General features: G+C 46.5%; 2 protein-coding genes across 3 annotated transcripts; both read right to left on the bottom strand.

Moving 5' to 3' along the window:
- Positions 1-829: 829 nt before the first annotated feature.
- LOC308110261 (uncharacterized protein) lies at positions 830-21646 on the bottom strand. Of its 2 annotated transcripts, none has more exons than XM_080464460.1 (8): positions 21155-21646; positions 18502-18602; positions 18317-18434; positions 17618-17733; positions 10230-10323; positions 9821-9927; positions 3829-4195; positions 830-2765 (listed from the first exon to the last, which is right to left on the bottom strand). In XM_080464460.1, exons 1-8 carry the CDS (start codon positions 21444-21446, stop codon positions 2191-2193), a joined length of 1770 nt encoding a protein of 589 aa, XP_080320586.1. In that variant the 5' UTR covers positions 21447-21646; the 3' UTR covers positions 830-2190. The 2 variants fall into 2 exon arrangements, with proteins under 2 accessions (XP_080320586.1, XP_080320585.1); XM_080464459.1 differs by having other exon boundaries at positions 834-2765; positions 9821-9948; positions 21155-21633.
- On the bottom strand, positions 9146-9813 carry LOC308110494 (uncharacterized protein; the record flags this gene model as incomplete). Its single annotated transcript, XM_080464803.1, has 2 exons — positions 9146-9695; positions 9782-9813. The coding sequence occupies 2 exons, from the start codon at positions 9811-9813 to the stop codon at positions 9203-9205; spliced, it is 525 nt and encodes a 174-aa protein (XP_080320929.1). The 3' UTR covers positions 9146-9202.
- Positions 21647-21761: the final 115 nt, after the last annotated feature.

Genomic DNA, 21761 nt, shown 5'->3' with positions numbered 1-21761 from the left:
CCTCTGCTATTTTTATTTTATTTTTTTGTCTAACCATGTGTTTCCTTTAACAATGAGCAGGAACAGCCGCTTATTGTAATGGTCCTTTCGCTACGTTCATCATTTTTTCCTTCCGGGAAGAAATCAAGCCAAAAAAATTAATATGTCGACACATTGGTATACTAATACTTAGAACTTATCTAAATTAAGTGGAATTCCAATTATGAAACAAATTATTGTGCAATGCTGTGACTTATGTTCTATATTTTCAGACCCCCGGCTTTTATTATCTTGTGATCTGATCTGTAAACTACACAAAAAAATAAAAGAAAAGAAGAAAAGTTGTACTCGCATCATCATTTTTTTTACTGTCATGATCCCTCTGCAAAACATCATTATTATTTAGTTTTAATATCCTGACAGTGTATTTATAAAGAAGATGCATTTGTGGGATGAGCAGCAGAGTATGTGGGTTGTGCTTCTTCTTCCCTGCAGCTATATTTGGATAAGTCTGACCAACCTAATGACCTGAGAGAGTATGTACTAATAAATAAATGCTGCAACACTACCGCTTCTCGAGGCTCATTTAGTTATTTGTACTAATGTTGTATGTCTTCAAAAATGTAAGATATTTTTATGAAAGTCTTGATATATTCAAACGCATTCAGGGGACATTACTGATGATCCTAAAAACATCTCCTATTTGGAATTGCATAAATGAATAAGAAAACAACACAACAGAATGTAGAAATAAAGAAAGAAACTGAAATAGTCGTATATCTTAAATCACTGCATAGGCTCAAAACAATTTCTGTGAACACAGATTAACAGAAGTTATTGGACACAAGTTGATTTGATATAGACTTAAGTTTTATTAAAAAATAAAAATCCTCTGGTCTGATGAATCACAGTCTGGTAAATCCTGAATTCTGCATCCTCTGTGATTCCCCAGAACTCTCCAGTGAAGACAAACACTTCCAGGGTATAAATCCTAAAACGTGTCTTCCTGTAGTTGTAACCAGCACACCCGGTCTGCGGGACTCTTAATGCTCAGGACGTCTGGGTGGAATAACTGCTGCCACTCAGATGGGAGTCATTTCCAGAGAAATTGTTTATTACAGTACGACAAAATATGTTAAAATACACGTCCGACCAAAACAGTCCTGAAAACGTGTGGTATGTAATAAATAAGAATCAGGAAGATCAGCAGTTTGTCTTCTTGGGTATTAAAATACGTTATAGAGGTGAAACAAACCTGTTTGAACATTTGGAGGCTTCAAACTTTACATATGTGCTTTTCCATCTTTTCAGTTTTTTTGTTTTAGTCATTTGACAAAAAGTCTAAAAAAGTAAAGCTGCAGTCACAGATTCAAAAATGTTTTCGTGTCTTTAAAGGGTCGAATTATACAGCAACACTTCCACATGGTCTCGTTGGTCCAAACACATTGTATTCCAAGTTTATTGCCCCAAATCCAGCTCCTCCTTGATTTTCCTCATTTGAATATTGGATCACAGGAGCTGCATTCAGAATCTGCTGTGTCTGTGTGAGCTGGACTGGCTCCGCCCACACAGGCCCCATCTTGGGAAGAGGAGGAAGTACTTCCTCTCGTGGTGCCATGTGCCAGAGCAGAACTGCCTAATTGTGGGAGGAGTCAAAGGGAGGGCCTACCTTGATTGGGATTGGCTAAACCCCCGATGACACTATATAGGGTTTGATTTCTGATTGGCTGCTTGGAGCAACACACTTTTTAAAACCTGGAACAAGCCAGGGACCGAGAGGACAGACTGTCTTCACTTCTGGGACGTCAGTCCAGGTATGGGGACGATTATTACTGTTGGAAAGTGAAGTTTGCATCATATGACCTCTTTGACATTGTTCACCTTAATGATTGTTAATGTGGTTCACTCTAATCTCTGCATCTTTCTGAATGGAAATACTTTGTGGGGAATTTGTCACGATGAAAAGATCATTTTGATGTCAGGGTTTGTTTTCAAGGCAAAATTTTGTTCTCATTTGTGATAAACACACAAAGTGAAGGAACATTTTGGAGCTCGTCGTGAAGGCTTCAACCTCTCGGTGACTACATGTTTAGATAGAAGAGTAAAACTTTGGTAACGGTCTACAGAGCTGCACTCGGTAGACTGAGAGCTAACAGTGGCACAGTGTTTCAGGATTAAAGAAGAGAAGCGGTAGTGTGTGTGGCCGTCCACTCAGCAGTGTGTGACGGGCCTGGCGGCGGCGGCGGCGGCGGCACAGCCTGTGGCGGACTGCTGATGCGTCCTCAGGTTGCAGATCCAGGCGAACCTCTTCCCGCACTGCTGGCAGCTGAAGGGCTTCTCACCGGTGTGGACTCTCTGGTGCTTCTTCAGGTTCCCCGCCTCCGAGAAGCGTTTCCCGCAGGTGTCGCAGCGGAACGGCTTCTCCCCCGTGTGGACCCTCTCATGGGCCTCCAGGTTGGAGAGCCCCGAGAAGGCCTTCCCGCAGGTCCGGCACACGTATCTCTTCAGGCGACGCTCGCTGGGAGTCATGGCGGCAGCATGACTCTTACTGTGGCGAGCCAGGAGGTCGGCTCGGTACTGAGCGGCGAGGGCCACCTCCACACCGTCCAGCGAGGCCGCCGAGCCCCTGGGAGGTGCGGCATCCTGTGGAGTCCCGGCGGAGCTCAAAGTCCTGCTGGTGGAGGTCTGGTGCTGCGGCAGCAGCTGTGGAGCCTGAGAGTTGGTGGTCAGAGTCCTGCTCCACGGAGGCCGAGAGGCCGTCGACACTGAGGAGCCTTCAGACACACCTGGTGAAGGGAAACAGCAATAAGTTCACTCTCAACCTCAGTACCTCTGATGTGTGGTTACAGGAACCTCAGTACCTCTGATGTGTGGTTACAAGAACCTCAGTACCTCTGATGTGTGGTTACAAGAACCTCAGTACCTCTGATGTGTGGTTACAAGAACCTCAGTACCTCTGATGTGTGGTTACAGGAACCCCAGTACCTCTGATGTGTGGTTACAAGAACCTCAGTACCTCTGATGTGTGGTTACAAGAACCTCAGTACCTCTGATGTGTGGTTACAGGAACCCCAGTACCTCTGATGTGTGGTTACAGGAACCTCAGTACCTCTGATGTGTGGTTACAAGAACCCCAGTACCTCTGATGTGTGGTTACAAGAACCTCAGTACCTCTGATGTGTGGTTACAGGAACCTCAGTACCTCTGATGTGTGGTTACAGGAACCTCAGTACCTCTGATGTGATGCGGGTAGCGGAACCAAAACAGTTCCAAATGAACAAGGCCGGACAAATTCCTCCCTAGAATTAATATCCTGGCTGACCTGCGGCCATGAACGATGGATCTTGAGTGAAAGAATGCGATGGAGGACACAAGCGACTGAAATGAGTTTTGTCCCCAGCGGAACATTGTGATGAGACCTCAACCGACTCAAAGTGGAGCCGCTCCTCGTCCAGATGAAGCAGGGACGTCTGCTCTACTTTGTTCTAATCCTCCCCATGAAGGCCGAGAGCAGACAAAGACTGATTGATGGTAGAAGTGAAACCTTTGGTACCAAGATTCATTCCAGTCTACTGATAGTTTGTATTTCTAATTCTCTTGTCTTCAGATTAATATATCAGTGTTGATCTTTGAGGAAAGTGTGTGTTTTTTTTGTTTTTTTTAATAAACAAGAACATTTGATCTGATTGGCTGATTACACGATTGACTCTGAGCAGAGCCAATCACAGCAGAGGACCGAGGCCTCCTCGGGTCTGAGGCAGAAGTTAGTGGTTTAATTTCCTATTCCGTCCAGACAGACGCAGGAACAAGACCAGGACAAAGGGTTTGAAAAGCAGCAGAATGTTTTACCTTGTGACGCAGAGCGTCCGGCTGCCGAGACGCTCTGAGCTCCACTCAGCCGGACTGCAGGAGGCTGCGGTGCGAGGTCGGGCTGTTGCTCCGTCTCCACCACAATAACTCCGTCCTGATCACAATCCGTGGAATCATCAGTGGAGAAAGAGCATGAGGGGCCCCTAGGGGGCGCTGCTGAGTCACTATCAGGGGCCCAGCGGGTGAAGAAGGTCTCCAGTTCAAACAGGGAGTACTCGGAGCCCAGAGGGTTGCTGCTGGAGGATCTCTGCTGCTGCGAGTTGAGGTTGGAAGGCGTGTTGGTGTCTGCCACCCTCAGCTGGACCGACACAATGCTGCTGGAGTCTTTGGACCCCTCCTGGCTGAGCTGGGGGGAGAGGAGGGGAGATCAGCCTCAGAACACGGTTCTTCTCACAGGTGCCATTTACATCTGAAAGAGCTTTTCCCAATCAGCCGTCCTCCACGCTGTTCTACAGCCGGGGTTCCTCTCGTCAATGAAGACAAACTCGGTTAGAAACATCCAACCAGCATAGAGAAGCTTGTTTTCACTTTTCAATAGATCCAAGTCATTGATAGTTAAACGGGTCGAATTCGCGACAGCGTTTTATTATGAAGGCAATCAGAGAAAAGTCTTGCCATCTCCAGGTTGGACCAGCGGCTGGACCACTGCTTACAAGACTTACTGACACAATCAAATTCTCTCCCTCAAGCCAGATTTCGCTTTAAAACCCAAAACATCGCCAGCTTTTGTGTCATCATGGAGGAATAAATTCTCAGTTTGTCCGAGCAGAAAATCAATCTTTCACTGTGGCCATTAGACTCTCCTGGTTGTGATCTTAAGCTTTAATGCACAGGCTATTTAAAAGCCGAGTCATCACGCTTTATTGACTTCACCCACGGCTGAGAAGGACTGGAGCTGATCTTGGCGGCAGAACCTCGTCACCTGACATGCATGTGTTTGGATTCTGGCAGGAAGTCACAGTACCTGGAGAAAACCCTTGAATGTACAGGAAGAACATGAAGACTCCACACAGAAAACCTGAATCAGCATCTTCTTTCTGGACGTGAGGCTGCGACGCGTGTTGCTGAAAGCTTCTGAAAGTCAGTCACTCCAGTCGGACAGACTTTTGTTTCAAGGATCGTCGTTCCTCCTAAAAGTGGCGGCAGTGGATCAGTGGGAAGATTCGATCTTTCTGGTCACAATGTTGGTGGTTTGATTCCCAATCTGGTAGTGAGCTCATGTTTAACGTGTCCTCGGAGAAAACGCTGATCTCCAGGTTTCTCCCAGTGGCGTTCAGAAGTCGGCACGACTGCATGTGAATCATGTAAAACGCTTTCTGACTGTTCCAGAGGTCAAGATCCATCAGATCCATCAGATCCATCAGATTACATCAAGCACTTATGTCCTCATCAGCTTTCTGCCTCTGTACACAGCTGAGTCAGCTTCTCTCTGAGCTCTCATCTCAATGCAAACGCCTGTAAGAACTATGACGCACATGTTCTTATGGGGTTAAACTAGGAACTTAAGGCAGAAGCTCATCTGACAGAGTCGCCCGTTCATCACTGTACGTCCAGACTGGAGCTGCACCGTACCGATCATCGGGCTGCACAGACTTTCTGGACGATCTCGAGCTGGAAACTGTCCTGAGCCTCCGTCTTTGGACGAGTCACGACGCTCAACACGAAGCTCAGTTCAGTCTGCACCCACCAGGAACACCCTGCTGTGAACCTGAGTCAGTAATATCTGGAGCTTTACTCTCCAACCTTGCTGCTGACGCCGCTGAACGGATGTTTAAACGTCTGACTGACTGGAACTAAACTTATTACCTGAAGTGTGACGACATTTTCTCATTCCCTGAATCAGATTGTTTTCCCCCTACACACTGATTGTGCTTCAGCCTGCAGACTTGCTGATATTGTGTCACAATTTTGTAGGATGGGAAAGAAAAACACAAACGCACTTTGTTTTTGTTTTTTTTTACAAAGTTTTAATGAGTTACATTTCAAACATTGTGCAAGATTTTACAAAATTGTGACACAATACATGAAGTTTGTATTACATTGAGCACAAACAAGCAGTCAAAGGTCTGAACACAGCAGCTCACTCAGCACATCAGGCTTCTATGATTCGAATACTTCTCTTCACCTTCGTTCAACTAGGATGATCCTGAACTCTATACGTACGGCTCTGCAGCTGAGAAAAGACAATCACACACAAAGGACACAAACTCAACAACCTTGCCGACTATCTGAAGGAAACGAACGGTCCGATATGAACAATCTATGTAACTTGAAGCGTTGAGTGACGGCGAGTCACTGTAGCGTCCAGTCTGACCTCAGGATCGCTCTCAGTCTGCGACTCTTCAGCGAGTAGATTCAAACAGCTTTCCAACGTTCACGGATCATCTTCAACTGAAAATACTGCAAGTATATTTTCCTTAAGGTAACAAAGAGGAAGCCCAGCCAGCCCAGTGTCCTCAAACGATCGAAAAACTTAAAGCTGATTGCACCTGAATGGAAAAACTGTACCTGAAGCAAATCAGACTGTCTGGACTAAAAGCTTATCTTTTTCTTGTTTCACTGGTCATATGAGTCGTTGTTCACATATTCAGAAGCAACTACTACATATAGAACATTTTAGAAATCACTTTATATCATTGGTGACCACTAGATGTCACTGTGCAACAACAGAAAGCTGTTACAGTACCAAAAACAAAACTCGAACTACATTCCTCCTGTATTCATCATTCAAGTCTCCACAGCAGAATTAAAATCAAAACTAGAACCAGAGAGTGCAGAGTGCCGGAAACTTGGCGGACTGAAGAAAAAGAAAAAGCTCATTGCTGCCTGATCCTGCTTCTGGAGAGCCGACGTGTCCAGTGTTGTTCAAACCTTCGACAGCTGCTGTGCACAACAGTCAGGAGCAGACACAGCAGACACCTCTACTTGTTCTGGGTTCAGATCAGTCTGAACGCGCCTCGTTTGGAAGAACAGGATTAAAATACCTTTATACATTTTACCAAGAGGAGACTTTCGTCTCACCATTCAGTTTAAAAGCTCCTTATTATTAATAAAAGGTTTGGAGAAGCAGGTAACGAGAACAGAGTTGATGATGACGTTCAGTTTGAAAGACATCGTCAAACAACCTACATTCTCTAAATATGAGCCTTATTCACCAGACTGCAGAGATCAGAGACAATCTGGGATCCAGTGTGACGTCATTGGATTAAACAAACATGTTTAAGGTCCTGCAGGATGTCAGGAAGAGAACATGGTTTATTGGGATTATATCTCAGCGGTAACGTAGCTTTTTACTGTGAGGTGGAGGAATATTCTGCTTTGTCATTCAGTGGAGTTCACAGACTGAAACGGAGCGATGAGACTGATGAAGCAACTTGTTTGACGAGAAGAACAAATTCTTTAAAAGAACCAGATTTTTGTGAAGGTGACCGCCTTCATGTTCATGAGGAGACGTTAAAGAGTTCACTAGTATCAAGAGAAATATTGACGACTGCAGGAAAGAGAAAATGTACTGAAACGTGTGCAGAGTGTCACTGATGATTGGTGGGAGAGTTTTACTAACCCCACCTGACCTGGAGAGTTTTATTAACCCCACCTGGAGAGTTTTATTAACCCCACCTGACCTGGAGAGTTTTATTAACCCCACCTGACCTGGAGAGTTTTATTAACCCCACCTGGAGAGTTTTATTAACCCCACCTGGAGAGTTTTACTAACCCCACCTGGAGAGCTTCACTAACCCCACCTGGAGAGTTTTATTAACCCCACCTGACCTGGAGAGTTTTATTAACCCCACCTGACCTGGAGAGTTTTATTAACCCCACCTGGAGAGTTTTACTAACCCCACCTGACCTGGAGAGTTTTACTAACCCCACCTGACCTGGAGAGCTTCACTAACCCCACCTGGAGAGCTTCACTAACCCCACCTGACCTGGAGAGTTTCACTAACCCCACCTGGAGAGTTTTATTAACCCCACCTGGAGAGTTTTACTAACCCCACCTGGAGAGTTTCACTAACCCCACCTGACCTGGAGAGCTTCACTAACCCCACCTGGAGAGCTTCACTAACCCCACCTGACCTGGAGAGCTTCACTAACCCCACCTGGAGAGTTTCACTAACCCCACCTGGAGAGTTTCACTAACCCCACCTGGAGAGTTTCACTAACCCCACCTGGAGAGTTTCACTAACCCCACCTGGAGAGCTTCACTAACCCCACCTGACCTGGAGAGTTTCACTAACCCCACCTGACCTGGAGAGCTTCACTAACCCCACCTGGAGAGTTTCACTAACCCCACCTGACCTGGAGAGCTTCACTAACCCCACCTGGAGAGTTTCACTAACCCCACCTGGAGAGCTTCACTAACCCCACCTGGAGAGTTTCACTAACCCCACCTGGAGAGCTTCACTAACCCCACCTGGAGAGTTTCACTAACCCCACCTGGAGAGTTTCACTAACCCCACCTGGAGAGCTTCACTAACCCCACCTGGAGAGTTTCACTAACCCCACCTGGAGAGCTTCACTAACCCCACCTGGAGAGTTTCACTAACCCCACCTGGAGAGCTTCACTAATCCCACCTGGAGAGCTTCACTAACCCCACCTGGAGAGTTTCACTAACCCCACCTGGAGAGCTTCACTAACCCCACCTGGAGAGTTTCACTAAGGCGTGGGACTCAGTGACAGTAAGGCACTACCTTGATGTCATAAAGTCTATTAGAACCATCAACACTGACGCCTCCAGTGAGACAAGAAGGTGAAGAACTGAAGGAGGAATGAAGCTGCGTGGTTCTGATTCGCTGCTCTAACCTTCATCTTCTCATTTTGCTTTAATTCTGAAGTTTTCATGTTGGACTTGAGGACAGACGAGAACCTACAGTGTGAGACGTTACCTCTGATTGTGTGCTGGAACGTTCTGTTTGCTGGAGCATGAAACTGAAAAACTGAAGGTCCTCTAAACTGGTAATAAAAGGTGCAAACTGACAGAACCTTCAGAACATTCCTTCACTGAAGTAAATTAAAAGGGTGTCTCGCTGCTGAGGGAGTTTCAGCAGGAACCTGTGGAGACGTTGTTGTGAGCTCAGACTCAGTGTGTCGACCGGCTCCTCTACGACGGCCGAGTCACACAGATTCTATTCACTGGAGGTTTTCTGTTAAAAAACTGTGGCGTGTCGTAGGAGAACCTGAACACTGGATGTTTCCCCGACAGACACAGTGAGGCGGCTGCAGCGTGTTGAGCTGCTGCAGCGTGTTGAGCTGCTGCAGCGTGTTGAGCTTCAATGTGCTGCTGCTTTTAGAGGATTACAACTTTTTTCAAGGTGTTTCAGAGCCACAAACAGGAAGTATGACCGTCTGGGTCTACGAGTTGGCGGGCGGGTTGCCCCGGTCCTGCAGGTGGTGCCTCTTCTGGTGCTTCTTCAGGTTGCTGGGGTCGGAGAAGCACTCGGAGCACAGCGGGCACTGGTACGGTCGCTCCCCGGTGTGGATGTTCCGGTGGATCTTCATGTTCCAGAACTGGGAGAACTTCTTGCCGCAGATGGTGCAGCCGAACGGCCGCTCCCCGGTGTGCGTCCTCATGTGCGACTCCAGATTGGCCGGGGAGCGGAAGCCTTTCCCACAGAAGCTGCACACACAGAGCTTCTTAGCGGCGCCTTTCTCGCCGTGGCTCGGACCCGGGTCCCGGAACTGCTGGTGCACCTGAACAGAGATCTGCCCCGACGCGTGAGGGGAGCCGCCCTCGCCGGACAGGTCGATCACGGTGAGCGGCGGCTGCTCGAAGGGGAACGTGGAGAATCCCGGAGGGCTTTCTACCGCCGCTCCTCTCTCGGCCGCCCCCTCCCCCGCCCGCCCCCTCTCGGAGCCCAGCAGCGAGTCGGAGATGTACGAGAAGGGGGCGCAGTGCGAGGACGGCCCGGGACCGCCGACGTCAAAACTAACCCCCCCATTGGTCCACAGCGAAGAATGGCCATAGCTGACCTCTGAGAAGCCCCGCCCAGACTCCTGCAGGTCGGACAGCTGATTGGACGATGATTCATCGAATGGCAGCACGCCCTGGTAGTCGTCCGTGCTCGACTCCACCAGTCCTGAACGCAGAGACACAGACACTGATAGGACGTCACGTCAGTCGGTCTGAAGAGCACAAACATCACGAGCTTCAAAACTTAATCCGCCTAATTACAATCTCAGTTTTCTTCAAAAAAAAATCTAAGAAAAAAAGACAAATGGAATAAAAACAATTAGAAAATAGATATTCATGCAAATGTATACATTTAACTTTACACCTAGAACGGTTTTGTCTTGTTAATGAAAGAAAATGTGACTTTTCTCCAAACCTTCATCTTTGAGATTACATGTGAAGTATTGTTAAACTGCATATTTTGCTCACCCTCTTGTATGCTGAGGCCCGTCTGGTTGGGAGCCCCCGCCGCCGGCTCCCCCTCCTCCACTTTCACCAGCACCACGTCTGGCTCCTCCGACTTCTGCAGACAGAGGAGGACTCGGGCGTTACTGCGCCGCATCACACAACCCGAGACTCCAGGAAGACTCAAGTACACCGAGGGAGATTACGGGATCGCCTGCTGAATTTAGAAGTTTGCCCACTTTGATAGAAATCAACGGACTCTAGTTCATATGGTTGTTTAATGATTACGGCAAGAGACAGAATATCAGGCGAAAATGCAATCTCAAAATCCTTCATGTTTCTTGGCTGCATGGAAACTGGGTTCATTGGGTGGAGGTCTGGAGACTGGCGATGGCGATGGCGCTGCCTGACCTACAATGCTTCTTGTTGAGCCGCTCCTTTGTTGACGTTTTGGGTCATTGTCACACTGGAAGATCCACCACGACACATCTTCAGCGTTGCTATTGAGGAAAGGAGGTTTTACGGTACGTGGCTCCGTTCATTGGTTCCTCAATACTGCAACGTCGCCCCGTTTCCACCTCCATGCTTGACAGTGGATTTGGTGTTCTTTGGGTCATAGTCACATTTTCTCCATCCTCCAAACACGGCGGGTCGAGTTCCTGTCAAATAGTTTGACTTTGGTTTGGTCTGACCACAGCACTTCCTCCCAACCTTCTGAGTGGAGATGTTCGCTGGTCAACTGAAGACCTGAACATCTTCCTTCTTGAGCAGGGCGACCGGCGGACAGTGCAACAGCTCAGTCCACCACATCACAGTGTGGTACCAACGCTCGTCTTGGTCGACATTGCCTTCAGATCATTAACGAACTCCTGCCGTGTACTTTTAGGCTGTCCGCTCACCTTTCCATCGCCCTCCTCACCCCACGAGGCCACATCTTGCGTGGAGCTCCAGACCGAGGACATGATGATGGTCCTTTTGTTTGTTTTCCCACTTTGGAAATAATGGCGCCAATAGTCGTCACCGTCTCCCTACGCCTCCCCCTGGAGGGTTTTAAACCCATCCCAGCTGAGTGCAGCTCTACAGTCTGGTCCCCAACATCGTCTGACTGCTCTTTGGTTTGGCCCACGGTGCTTTAGAAGTTGTAATGTAAGAAACTGATTAGTAGAGCAGACGTGCTTTATACACACAACAGGTTATAATCAGAGTATTGGTAATTGACTGATTATAGCACAGCTGTGTGCCACATGGGCACCAGCCAGTCTGTGGAGGTCAGAATTCTGGATGAGTTGTCAGGGGTTGAAGACTTATTTCACGCAACATTTTATTGGGTGTTTTTTTTTTTTAAATGCATTTTCAACCGATATTGTCTTTTGCCATAATCAGCAAACAACCATAAAAACTAGAGTCTGTCCATTTCTATCAAAGTGAGTAAACTTACAATTCAGCAGTGGATCAAATAATTTATGTTGTAAAAGAAAAAAAATCATCTGAAAGAATAATCGTCGTTCAACTCATGTCGTGTACAAACGTCACAATTTAATTCAAAGGGAACAAACAGAAGCAAATTAATGCAGAACAACTTATTTGTTTGTTTGTTTCTTTATTTGTCTCAAAAATCCTCGTCGTTTTTAGTTTGTGAAGTAAAACAGGTTTAATCCTGAGAAAGTCAAAGTGACGTTTAAATGATGGATAAATAAGGATGTAAACAAATATTTCTCCCACTGGAATCAAGCTTTAGTCCAGGGCTCTGCAACCTCTGGGACCAGAGACAGTTTTGTGATTTTCCACCAAATCAAATTGACCTGGAGCCACAAAACACCTTGAACCTTTAAGAAAAAAAGACAAACAGCTTCTAATGTTTCATATAAAATGTAGTTTTGAAACTAAAACTGGATCTTATGTTGACTTTAATGAACGATGTCATAATGTCTAAGTCTATAGAGGAACGATGTGTTTCTGGATGATCAGCAGGACACTTGAGACGGTTTTGGAGTGTGACCAGCCGCGTGTCGCCACTGTACTCCAGAACGATGGCGTCGCACCGCCTGAGATGTCTGGACGGAGCCTCAGTTCTACATTAGTTCAGGGCGGCGGTCTGCTTTAGTCCTCAGAGTCTCTCTTGGTGGATTATTTATTTCTGTGATGATCAAGACCAGTTAAAATAATACGCACTGTGTTCAAGCATTTGGCTGTCAGGTGATATTGAGGCAAATATGCTCATAAATGAAGCAGCTGTCCTTGTTCGGCTGATTTTATTTTTGATCTAATGCATTCTTGCTGAATTTGTTCATTTGTACCTGAAGCACGGAGCGTCTATGGCAGCTAATACACAGAAGTGGCTGCAGAACAAAACTCAGATGCTCAAAGAGGAACCTCCAGCTCTGATTACATCTCTTCCTTCATGCTGAACTGCAGATAAAACTCACTAACGTCACAGCGCCTGTAAAAACTGCTCATTTCAAACTGTCACACTCAAGACTGTTTTAATTGACAGTGGCGTTTAAAACTTATGGAAATGTGCAAATTAGTTAAACTAAATGACTTGATTGTGTAACTAAGCCGCAGACAAAGAAATGGAAGAACTGTGTCTGTAGACTTGGCTTGTATTTTCCATACCAACAACACAAAGTCATGAAGGCATTGAATGTCTCATTCCCTTTGAATTTAATCCTCCAGGTGGCGTCATTTTAGAAGTGAAGTAAATCTGCTGCTAAACTTACTGGATGACCAATATACTTAGTGCCAAAACAACCAATCGATTATTAAAATGGTTGTCACCTAATTTAGTCATAGTCATTGGTTTATAATTGGCTTTCTAGCAGCCACCACAGTGTGGCAGTACTGAGCAACCAGTGGCTGGAATCGACCAGCACAGCCAGAGTTTAAGGCCACATTTACACGTTTCTTGCATTTAAGATGCAAACGACGATTCCTGAAAAGTCCAGCCAGAGTGGAGATTTAGAAATCCTCAGTGGGTGTGTCCTAACAGTCCCTCCTATCTCCTTTCCTATCCACTTCTCCTAAACCCCGGAAGTTTTCAAGTGGCGGCCATCATAGGGAACGTTCAAGTTCTTTATAAGTGAAGGAGAGGAGGCTCAATGCTTCCTTTAGAACCTCCTTTAGCCTAGGAACCACTGATGCTTCCTTTAGAACCTCCTTTAGCCTAGGAACCACTGATGCTTCCTTTAGAACCTCCTTTAGCCTAGGAACCACTGATGCTTCCTTTAGAACCTCCTTTAGCCTAGGAACCACTGATGCTTCCTTTAGAACCTCCTTTAGCCTAGGAACCACTGATGCTTCCTTTAGAACCTCCTTTAGCCTAGGAACCACTGATGCTTCCTTTAGAACCTCCTTTAGCCTAGGAACCACTGATGCTTCCTTTAGAACCTCCTTTAGCCTAGGAACCACTGATGCTTCCTTTAGAACCTCCTTTAGCCTAGTAACCACTGATGCTTCCTTTAGAACCTCCTTTAGCCTAGGAACCACTGATGCTTCCTTTAGAACCTCCTTTAGCCTAGGAACCACTGATGCTTCCTTTAGAACCTCCTTTAGCCTAGGAACCACTGATGCTTCCTTTATCAAAGGAGACCAGCTCATGTTCCCCCACAATTCCTTGCGGCGACAACATTTAAAGGAACCCGCTCATCGGAGCGTTCAGGGAAACTCAGGATGACTGAAAAGGAGCAGATCATGTAAGTTACCAAAGCAATAATCTGCCTAGAACCACTTGAAATAATCTAGAACCCAGATCCTAACTAGGAATGTTCTGGATGTTGTAAAACAAAAAGTTTTTGTGCAGCCTGTTTATTCACCTGGCAGCCGTTTCCCTTTAGTTCCTCTTTTCCTTTGATTTCCATTCAAACCTTGAGATATTTGACTTTAGATCAGAGTCACAGGGGGAAGTGGTGGAAATTCACTTTTTGTAGTCTTTTTTTGGGAATTAAAAAAATAATTCACCACGGCAGACGCCACAAACCTGCACCACCGTCGCATTACTATTACATCACTAAGTGAAAGTGCAGTCCGATGGTCACAACAACATGATGGCCTGGCCTCCCCCCCCCTCCTTTAGGGAGTCCAACATCTTTCCTTAACCCGGTGACGTCATCCACGGGGTTAAGGTGAAGTGGAAAGGACAGAACAAAGGAGGGACGATTCAGAAGCACCCTGCGTCTCCGGTTGCATCTCACCGAGACGGAGATTTATGTCACAATTAGTAACGTCAGGTTTTTTCCAGGACCCTGATTGGCAAGCATGACTTCGTGCTTCTCGTCACACTGCCCCCTACAGGTTTGGCTGCTCACAGTAGCTCTGAAGCAGGTGTATATTGCAGGTCCATGTCAGTGAAGATTCTTTTGTAAACGTAGAGGGAAAGTTTGTTTTTCTAAAAACCTGGGTACATGCAAACGTGGCCTGAGTGAACCGTCAATAGCTGTCAATAGCCTTGTTTAGTGTCACATGAGCCACAACAGTCGATGCTAGCAGCCAGGAGGCGGAGGCCCAAAGGTCCAAGAAACATCCAGAGAGAAAAGTCAACCAAAGTGTGGGAGCACTCGTGTATTTTATTTAGATATCGTCAGTTCAAAACTAACAATTCTCGTGTTTTTCTTTTTCTTCATGTTGTTAAGTTACCCGGGTAAATAAAGACTAAACAAAAATGTTTTTTAAAAAAACAAAACAAAAAAAAGACTTCGCAAAAATAATAATGAGCAAAATAATCATTAGTTGCAGTCCTAAATATATTGTACGTTGAAAGAGTCATAGCAGAGTAACGCGGCGCCGTTATAAGCTGTGGTGTAGAGCAGCGGCGCCAAAACACCGGATCATCTGGTTCCAGGCCTCAACCAGTAAAAAGTCCCCCCCCCCCCCCCCCCCCCCCCCCCAAAAAATGTACATTTGAATTTCCGTTAATATGCAGTTTTATTTAAAAGACGCTTCACTTCCACCAGCGCTCCAATCCACTTCAGTTCAAACATGAACGTTGCATCATCATGGAGTCAGATCACTTGGGCCTCGTTCACTCTGCAGGGAAAAGCAACCCACTCGGATATTTTGCTCACAAGTGATTTATATCCGATCTGTTTTGTGGTCGTGTGAAAGCTGCGTTCATGTGTGGCACCAATCCAGATATTTCTCTACGTGCGGCTGCTTTGTCATAAACGTGTGACTGACGTCACGAATAAACGCCGGAGAAAGCGGCTCCGCCAAAATGTTAGAAGCTGTGCTCTGTTTCTCCTCCTTTCCCTCTTCATGTTGTCGGCTCGTATCTCTGAATCTACAAGGGTTGACCAGCGTTGCCAGATATGGCGGTATCCCCCATTTGGGGAGCGACACCGTTACCTTTTAACTTTAATCCATGTATTTGTGTGTTTAAGACATGTTCTTTATTACACATCTAATAGTTTTAACATGATTTCTACACAGGCTGAGATTTGGGCTGGTTTTCATTGAGGTGTGTGAGTTTTACATTGTTTGGGCTGAAAACAGTGAAGTCACATCTGGCAACGCTGGTGCTGACCGGCATGCCATGTGTAAATAGCGTGCTCGGTGTGAGTTTGCGTCATCTTCTGCGCTCGGCCCAAATCATGAATCTGGTCCGATCAGGTTCACACGGTAGATGATCCGAAATGATCACGCGAAAAAAAACAAAAAAAAAAGGATCCGAGCAAAAAATTTGAATTGAGCGTCAAGACCTGCGGCGTGAACGTAGACCAACGCACTCCAGTCTCTTCCTGAGCTTCAGTTAGTGACCACATCAGTCTGAATCAAACGAGCACAGAGCAGCAGCTCAGTGGAAAAAAGAAACAATTAAAGACTCAGAAACACGAAAACACCAGTGAGAACAATCTGATGTCTACAAATAAAAAAAATGGATCGTATATTTAGCCTTTAATGTGCTAAAAGTACAGAAATATGCTCAACGCGTGTTCACTTGTTTGAGTAGTGACACAGATTCACTACTTTTAATGTTAAAGATTTGAGTAAATAAATGCATCGCCAGCGACTTTTGCTTCAGTCAAACTTTTTCTCCACTGCTGAATTACGACTCACGGCATCATCTCATCTAGTGGTACAAAGAGGTACTACAACAGCGCAGAGCCCCATTAGTTTGCTATAACCAACCAGACACCGATGTTACCTCACACTTAAGTCAGGCCATTTTTAGTGAGTGATAGTGGAAGTTTTAGATTTCTAAACGTTAGTGGAATAAGTTCTCCACTAATTGATAAGGCGGGCTGCTTGTCAAACACTAATTCACCAGATTCCCCTCACTGTGCTGCACATGAATAATAAACATTGGTCAAATCTGCCAATTATATGCAAGATAATGATAAATGACATCACTGAACCTGCACAATATGTTGCCAAGTCATAGTTCTTGATAAAAGACCGTCTGAACTGAAACTCTGCATGGGAACGTATCGGACCTATCGGATGGAGTCCTGCTGCTCCCGAAGCTTCCCAACAATGCAGAGACCATAAACATGTAAATTAAATAACATTACCCATGCGGGAATCGGGGGCAATAGATGGAGAATAGTCATTTCCAAGAACATCAACATCTACAAGGTTTATCATTTTGGATTTTTGCAGCTAAAAATACGACGAGCCACACTTTAAAGTCAGAACTGAATAATTCTTCTCTTCTGGTCCAAAGTGAGTATTTAAAAAGCAAAGACCACCAGGAGCCACATCAGAGAAGTCAAAATGTCTTATTCCATGTGACGGTGACTTTATGAAGGTCCTGCAGAATGATCCGTCCGTCTGAAGGTCCGTGGGTGACCAGAGATGGTTCACTTGGCAGTCCAGGCCTCCTCCTCAAAGCAAACCTCAGGGTGGCTTTTCAGCTGATGAGTTTTCAGATTTCGAATCCAGGCGAAGCCTCTGCCACACAGGCTGCAGCAGTACGGTTTCTCCCCCGTGTGGACCCTCTGGTGTTTCCTCAGGTTCCCAGCCTCTGAGAACATCTTCCCGCAGGTGGAGCAGCGGAACGGCTTCTCCCCCGTGTGAACGCGCTGGTGGATCTCCACCTTCTTGGGCCTGTTGAAAGCTTTGCCGCAGTAGCTGCACACGAACAGCCGCTCCCGACCGCTTCGGGTCGCCTCTTTGGGCGCCGCGCTACTGTCGCCGAAGGGCTGAGACACGGGGAAAGCGCCGTCGTAACGATTCCAGCCGTTCACACTGGAGGAGGTCGACGGGAAATCGACGGCGGCCATGGAATAGGAACAAGATGGCCTCCTTGCGTCGGCGTCAGCGCCCGAAGGCTGGCTAAAGAACTCTGCGGCAGGCGGGTTTGTGTTTTTGTTAAAGTCACACGACGTGTCCCCTTCATGGACGTACTGCTGTGGGTTCAGAGCTTCCTCAGCAGAGTCACTAAGTTCACACTTAAGGAGAGGAGAGGAGCCACTGACCTCCACTCCTCTGCCGCCGCCGTCGCTACGCCGCTTCATGCTCTGGTTCTGAGAGTCCTGAGGCTGGAAGGTGAGTCTCTGAGCTGCAGCTCCACGGGGGGCGCACTCCAGCACTCCTGGGGGACAAAACAAGACTCCATTAACACGGGTGTGTTGTGATGCACAGTAAACATCACTGCACTGATCAGCTACAGTTTATCTTTAGAAAAAAAGCTTTGAATGTTTTTTTGATATTTTAAAATTCTCAGAATTTGGTGTACAGGTTTTCATGAAGCGGTTGAAAACAGTTTGACAACAAACTCATTAGAAGTAATGAAAATGACTGAAAGACTTTGTTTTTGAGTCAAAAGATCAGTTATTCTTAATCAGTTCTTTCTCCACTGTCGGTCAACTTAACTCTCAAAGAACGGAGGAATTTACATTATCTTGATAGTCGTTTAAAAAAAACAGTGAAGAGAATAAAAACGGTCTGTCTTGTTCAGGTGCTACGTTTTAATAAAGTCACATTAACCAACGAGCCCGGGAGGTGCAAACTTAAACAACCTTCACCTGAGAAACAGAGGAAACCCAGAGTTCTTCCACAGGGAGGCAGAACTGTGTGATCGTCTAATCGATCACATTTTCAATAACCAATCAGATCCTGGACTTCCACATGTCTCCTGGACACAGAGTGAACCAAACACACAGCTTTGTACTCACCATCGTCTCCTATGAGGCGCACGTCTTGCTCAGCTTCTTCAACCGGGGACATGTTTGTTTCCACCTTCTCTTCCTTCACCAGCAGTGCTTCAGGCTCCACCAGCTCCACATCTGGAGACTGAACACTACTTTGTAAACAACCAGCAGCCCAAACTCTAAATGAAAACCATCAGAGCCCCACTCACCTGACTCTGCATGCTTTCAGAGAGGATGGGCTCGCCGGGAGCTTCTCCTGCAGCTCTGCTCGGCCACAGAGACGCCTCCACCTGCCGCTCAAATACACCACCTGCACAGCAATCAGACAGTTGTCATGTCACAACAATCCACACAAATCAAAGTGTTCTATTCTACAGTCCCAACTCCAAACACAGAGACTGAGGTAACCTCACTAACTAAACACGAGTCCCAAAGAGAGGAGCCTGACGAATAGAAGCTCTGCTTCATATTCTACTTCTAGCTTTCTATTATTCAGGTCACCAAGGACTATTTTCTAGTTGAGCGGCTCTCAGTTTAAACTGCACTGACCTTCTCTCCTTTATCACTCAGTAAATATTCCTCTCTCTACATTTTGAAGGATCTCCGACAGTGAAAAAGGAAGAACCTGCTTTGTGTCTCTACTTTCAGATTCTCTTCTCCCCTGCAACCCCAACCAGTACAGCACGCAGTACTGACCTCTGAATCTGGTTCTGCTGTGAAGAATATTACACGTATAACACTAATGACCATAAACTTATACTAGTAATTATGCTACTATGCTATTGGGGGCCCAAATACTAGAATACAGTTCAGTGCCTTTGTTCAAGGCACTTGGGTAACGTCTGGCCATCCATTTCTTATCGGACAATAGAACAAAAACATTCGTTATTAAAACTGCTAAAACAGTGTGACACAGTCAAGGCCACAGATTACTCAGGAAAAACAACAATCCGCCACAGAATATTTTCACACAGGAACTGATGGGATGTTTTTTTCTGGCTGGCAAGGAGAAGTCATTCCTCAAATTGACCGACTGCATAAAGCCCAGCCTAGTCAAGGTCAAGATCAAGGTAACTTTATTGATACCTTTAGGTAGATTCTTTTGTGCAGCAGAGCGAGCATCTGACAGTACATTCAGATATATTAAAACACAGGACAGTAAAAGACAGTAGGGACACAGACAGACGGGCACTCACAGACAGGTTAGAGAGTGAATAAATCAATAAATAGAAGGAGCCACCAAAAGATCCTTACGACAACTTGTTGATAAAGTTAAAAAAGGAACAACAAATAGATTAAAAAAATCTGGTCAAAATTCATTACATAAGAAGACCCAAGAGGGAGGAGCTTTCAAGATTGATTTAAAAAGGAAATGGCAGCAGGAACAAAGCTGCTCATGTTGAGGCTCGTCTTCAGCTGGAACTCTCTGGCCAGGGGATGGAGTCATCTCCAGAGGTGGAGCTGGAACTCTAACCAGGGGATGGAGTCATCTCCAGAGGTGGAGCTGGAACTCTGGCCAGGGGATGGAGTCATCTCCAGAGATGGAGCTGGAACTCTCTGGCCAGGGGATGGAGTCATCTCCAGAGATGGAGCTGGAACTCTCTGGCCAGGGGATGGAGTCATCTCCAGAGATGGAGCTGGAACTCTAACCAGGGGATGGAGTCATCTCCAGAGGTGGAGCTGAAACTCTCTGGCCAGGGGATGGAGTCATCTCCAGAGGTGGAGCTGAAACTCTCTGGCCAGGGGATGGAGTCATCTCCAGAGGTGGAGCTGAAACTCTCTGGCCAGGGGATGGAGTCATCTCCAGAGGTGGAGCTGGAACTCTAACCAGGGGATGGAGTCATCTCCAGAGGTGGAGCTGGAACTCTAACCAGGGGATGGAGTCATCTCCAGAGGTGGAGCTGGAACTCTAACCAGGGGATGGAGTCATCTCCAGAGGTGGAGCTGGCCAGCCGCTGTAGCTGCCTGTTGTACAGCGACTGAAAGCTCAGTTGTGACTCTCCAATCAGCCGACTGGGCCATTTTATTAATTGACTGAGAGAGTTCCTCTCTATTAAATGAACGTTTCCAAACGAAGCCACCAGTGAAAAAGATAAAATAGATTTGGTAAAAGCACGATAAAAAAGTGCTTTCTCGTGGGTTTGGACGCAACCTGGAAGAAGACCGTTTGAAATGGAAAGTCTGACGCTCTGGGGTTCGTCCTGTTCTCCAGCGCTGAACATTGCACTTTGCCATCTTTGCTTAATAAATGCTAAAACGTATTTCGCGTCTTGAGACGTTCCTAGACAACCATGCCCAGTGGTGAACGCTAAAAGTCTGACCCTAACAGCTGGTTTGTTCCCATTGGTTGTGAGTGTGGGTTTGACCTATGATGGACTGCTGACCGGTCTAACAGTAACCTGCTTTCACCCAAAGTGAACCGAGATTGAAATTAATGACTGAGGTGGGATAACGCAGCAAAGAAGGATGTTTTTTTATTTTATTATGTAGGTATACTATATGTAGGTAGCTTGGGACTGGGCAGCATGACTATCTGATTGGCCAAATATGTTGACTTGCAGAGCATGAATGCCCAGCGCGTGGAACCTAAATTAGATCCAATTTATGAGTGTTTTGTGATACGGATATAGAGCTGCCCTATCGTTACATAAATGCAAATGCCGGTAACAACGTGGTATCTTTGGGTACAACAACTTCCGAAGCTCGCGCAAGTCGGTCATCAGTTAACACGGAAACCAGACGAACCGAAACACTGGTCGTTGGTTTCACACAGTCGGACCACGATAGTTTTTTTGGGTTGTTTGCACTGTTATGCCTACATGAGACACACTGCATTGCGTTCTGTGTGTGTTTAACTCGTACCAGTAGCGGGCGTCGCGTCTCGGAGCCTGTCAACGGCGGTTAGCTGCACCCGGGGTCGGCTGTTCATGGCGCTGTCCCGGAGCCTCCGCTCCGCGGCCCCCCGGGCCACCTTCAGCTCCAGCAGGTGGAGCTTCCTCTTCAGGGCTTTGTTCTCTCTCTGGCACTGGGACATCTGTAAGCTCACCAGCGCATAATCGTCGTCCACCAGTTTGCAGATTTCCGCCACCGCCGCGTTAGCCAGGACCTCCATGATGGAGGCCAGCTGGGTCTGGAACGCCAGGCGGCTGGCCATGGTTCCGCCTCTCGGCTCTCCGGCTGCTCCCTGGAATCAAAGAAATGTCGTCTCCTCCGTCGGCTTTGTGAAGAGTGGAGGAACGGGTCACAACATCAGATACACCGGGCTGAAAGAGACAACGGGTACAAAAGGAAGCTAATGTAGCTTCTCTAACCCCTCCTGAACGCTCACGCGTGACGTCACTTCCTCCCACGACCGGAAGACGTTCTTTTTCTGCGGGCTTGTTATGACGTCACAGGCACACCGATACCTAGAACGAACAGGTTACAGCGACTTTAAAAAGAATACGCGTACTTATAAAAATACTCTAAA

This window comes from Lipophrys pholis (genome assembly GCF_963383615.2).
Source record: "Lipophrys pholis genome assembly, chromosome: 5".
NCBI classification, from domain to species: Eukaryota; Metazoa; Chordata; class Actinopteri; order Blenniiformes; family Blenniidae; genus Lipophrys; species Lipophrys pholis.
The sequence above is the reverse complement of the archived record's forward strand: the minus strand, read 5'-3'. Positions and strand labels throughout refer to the sequence as shown.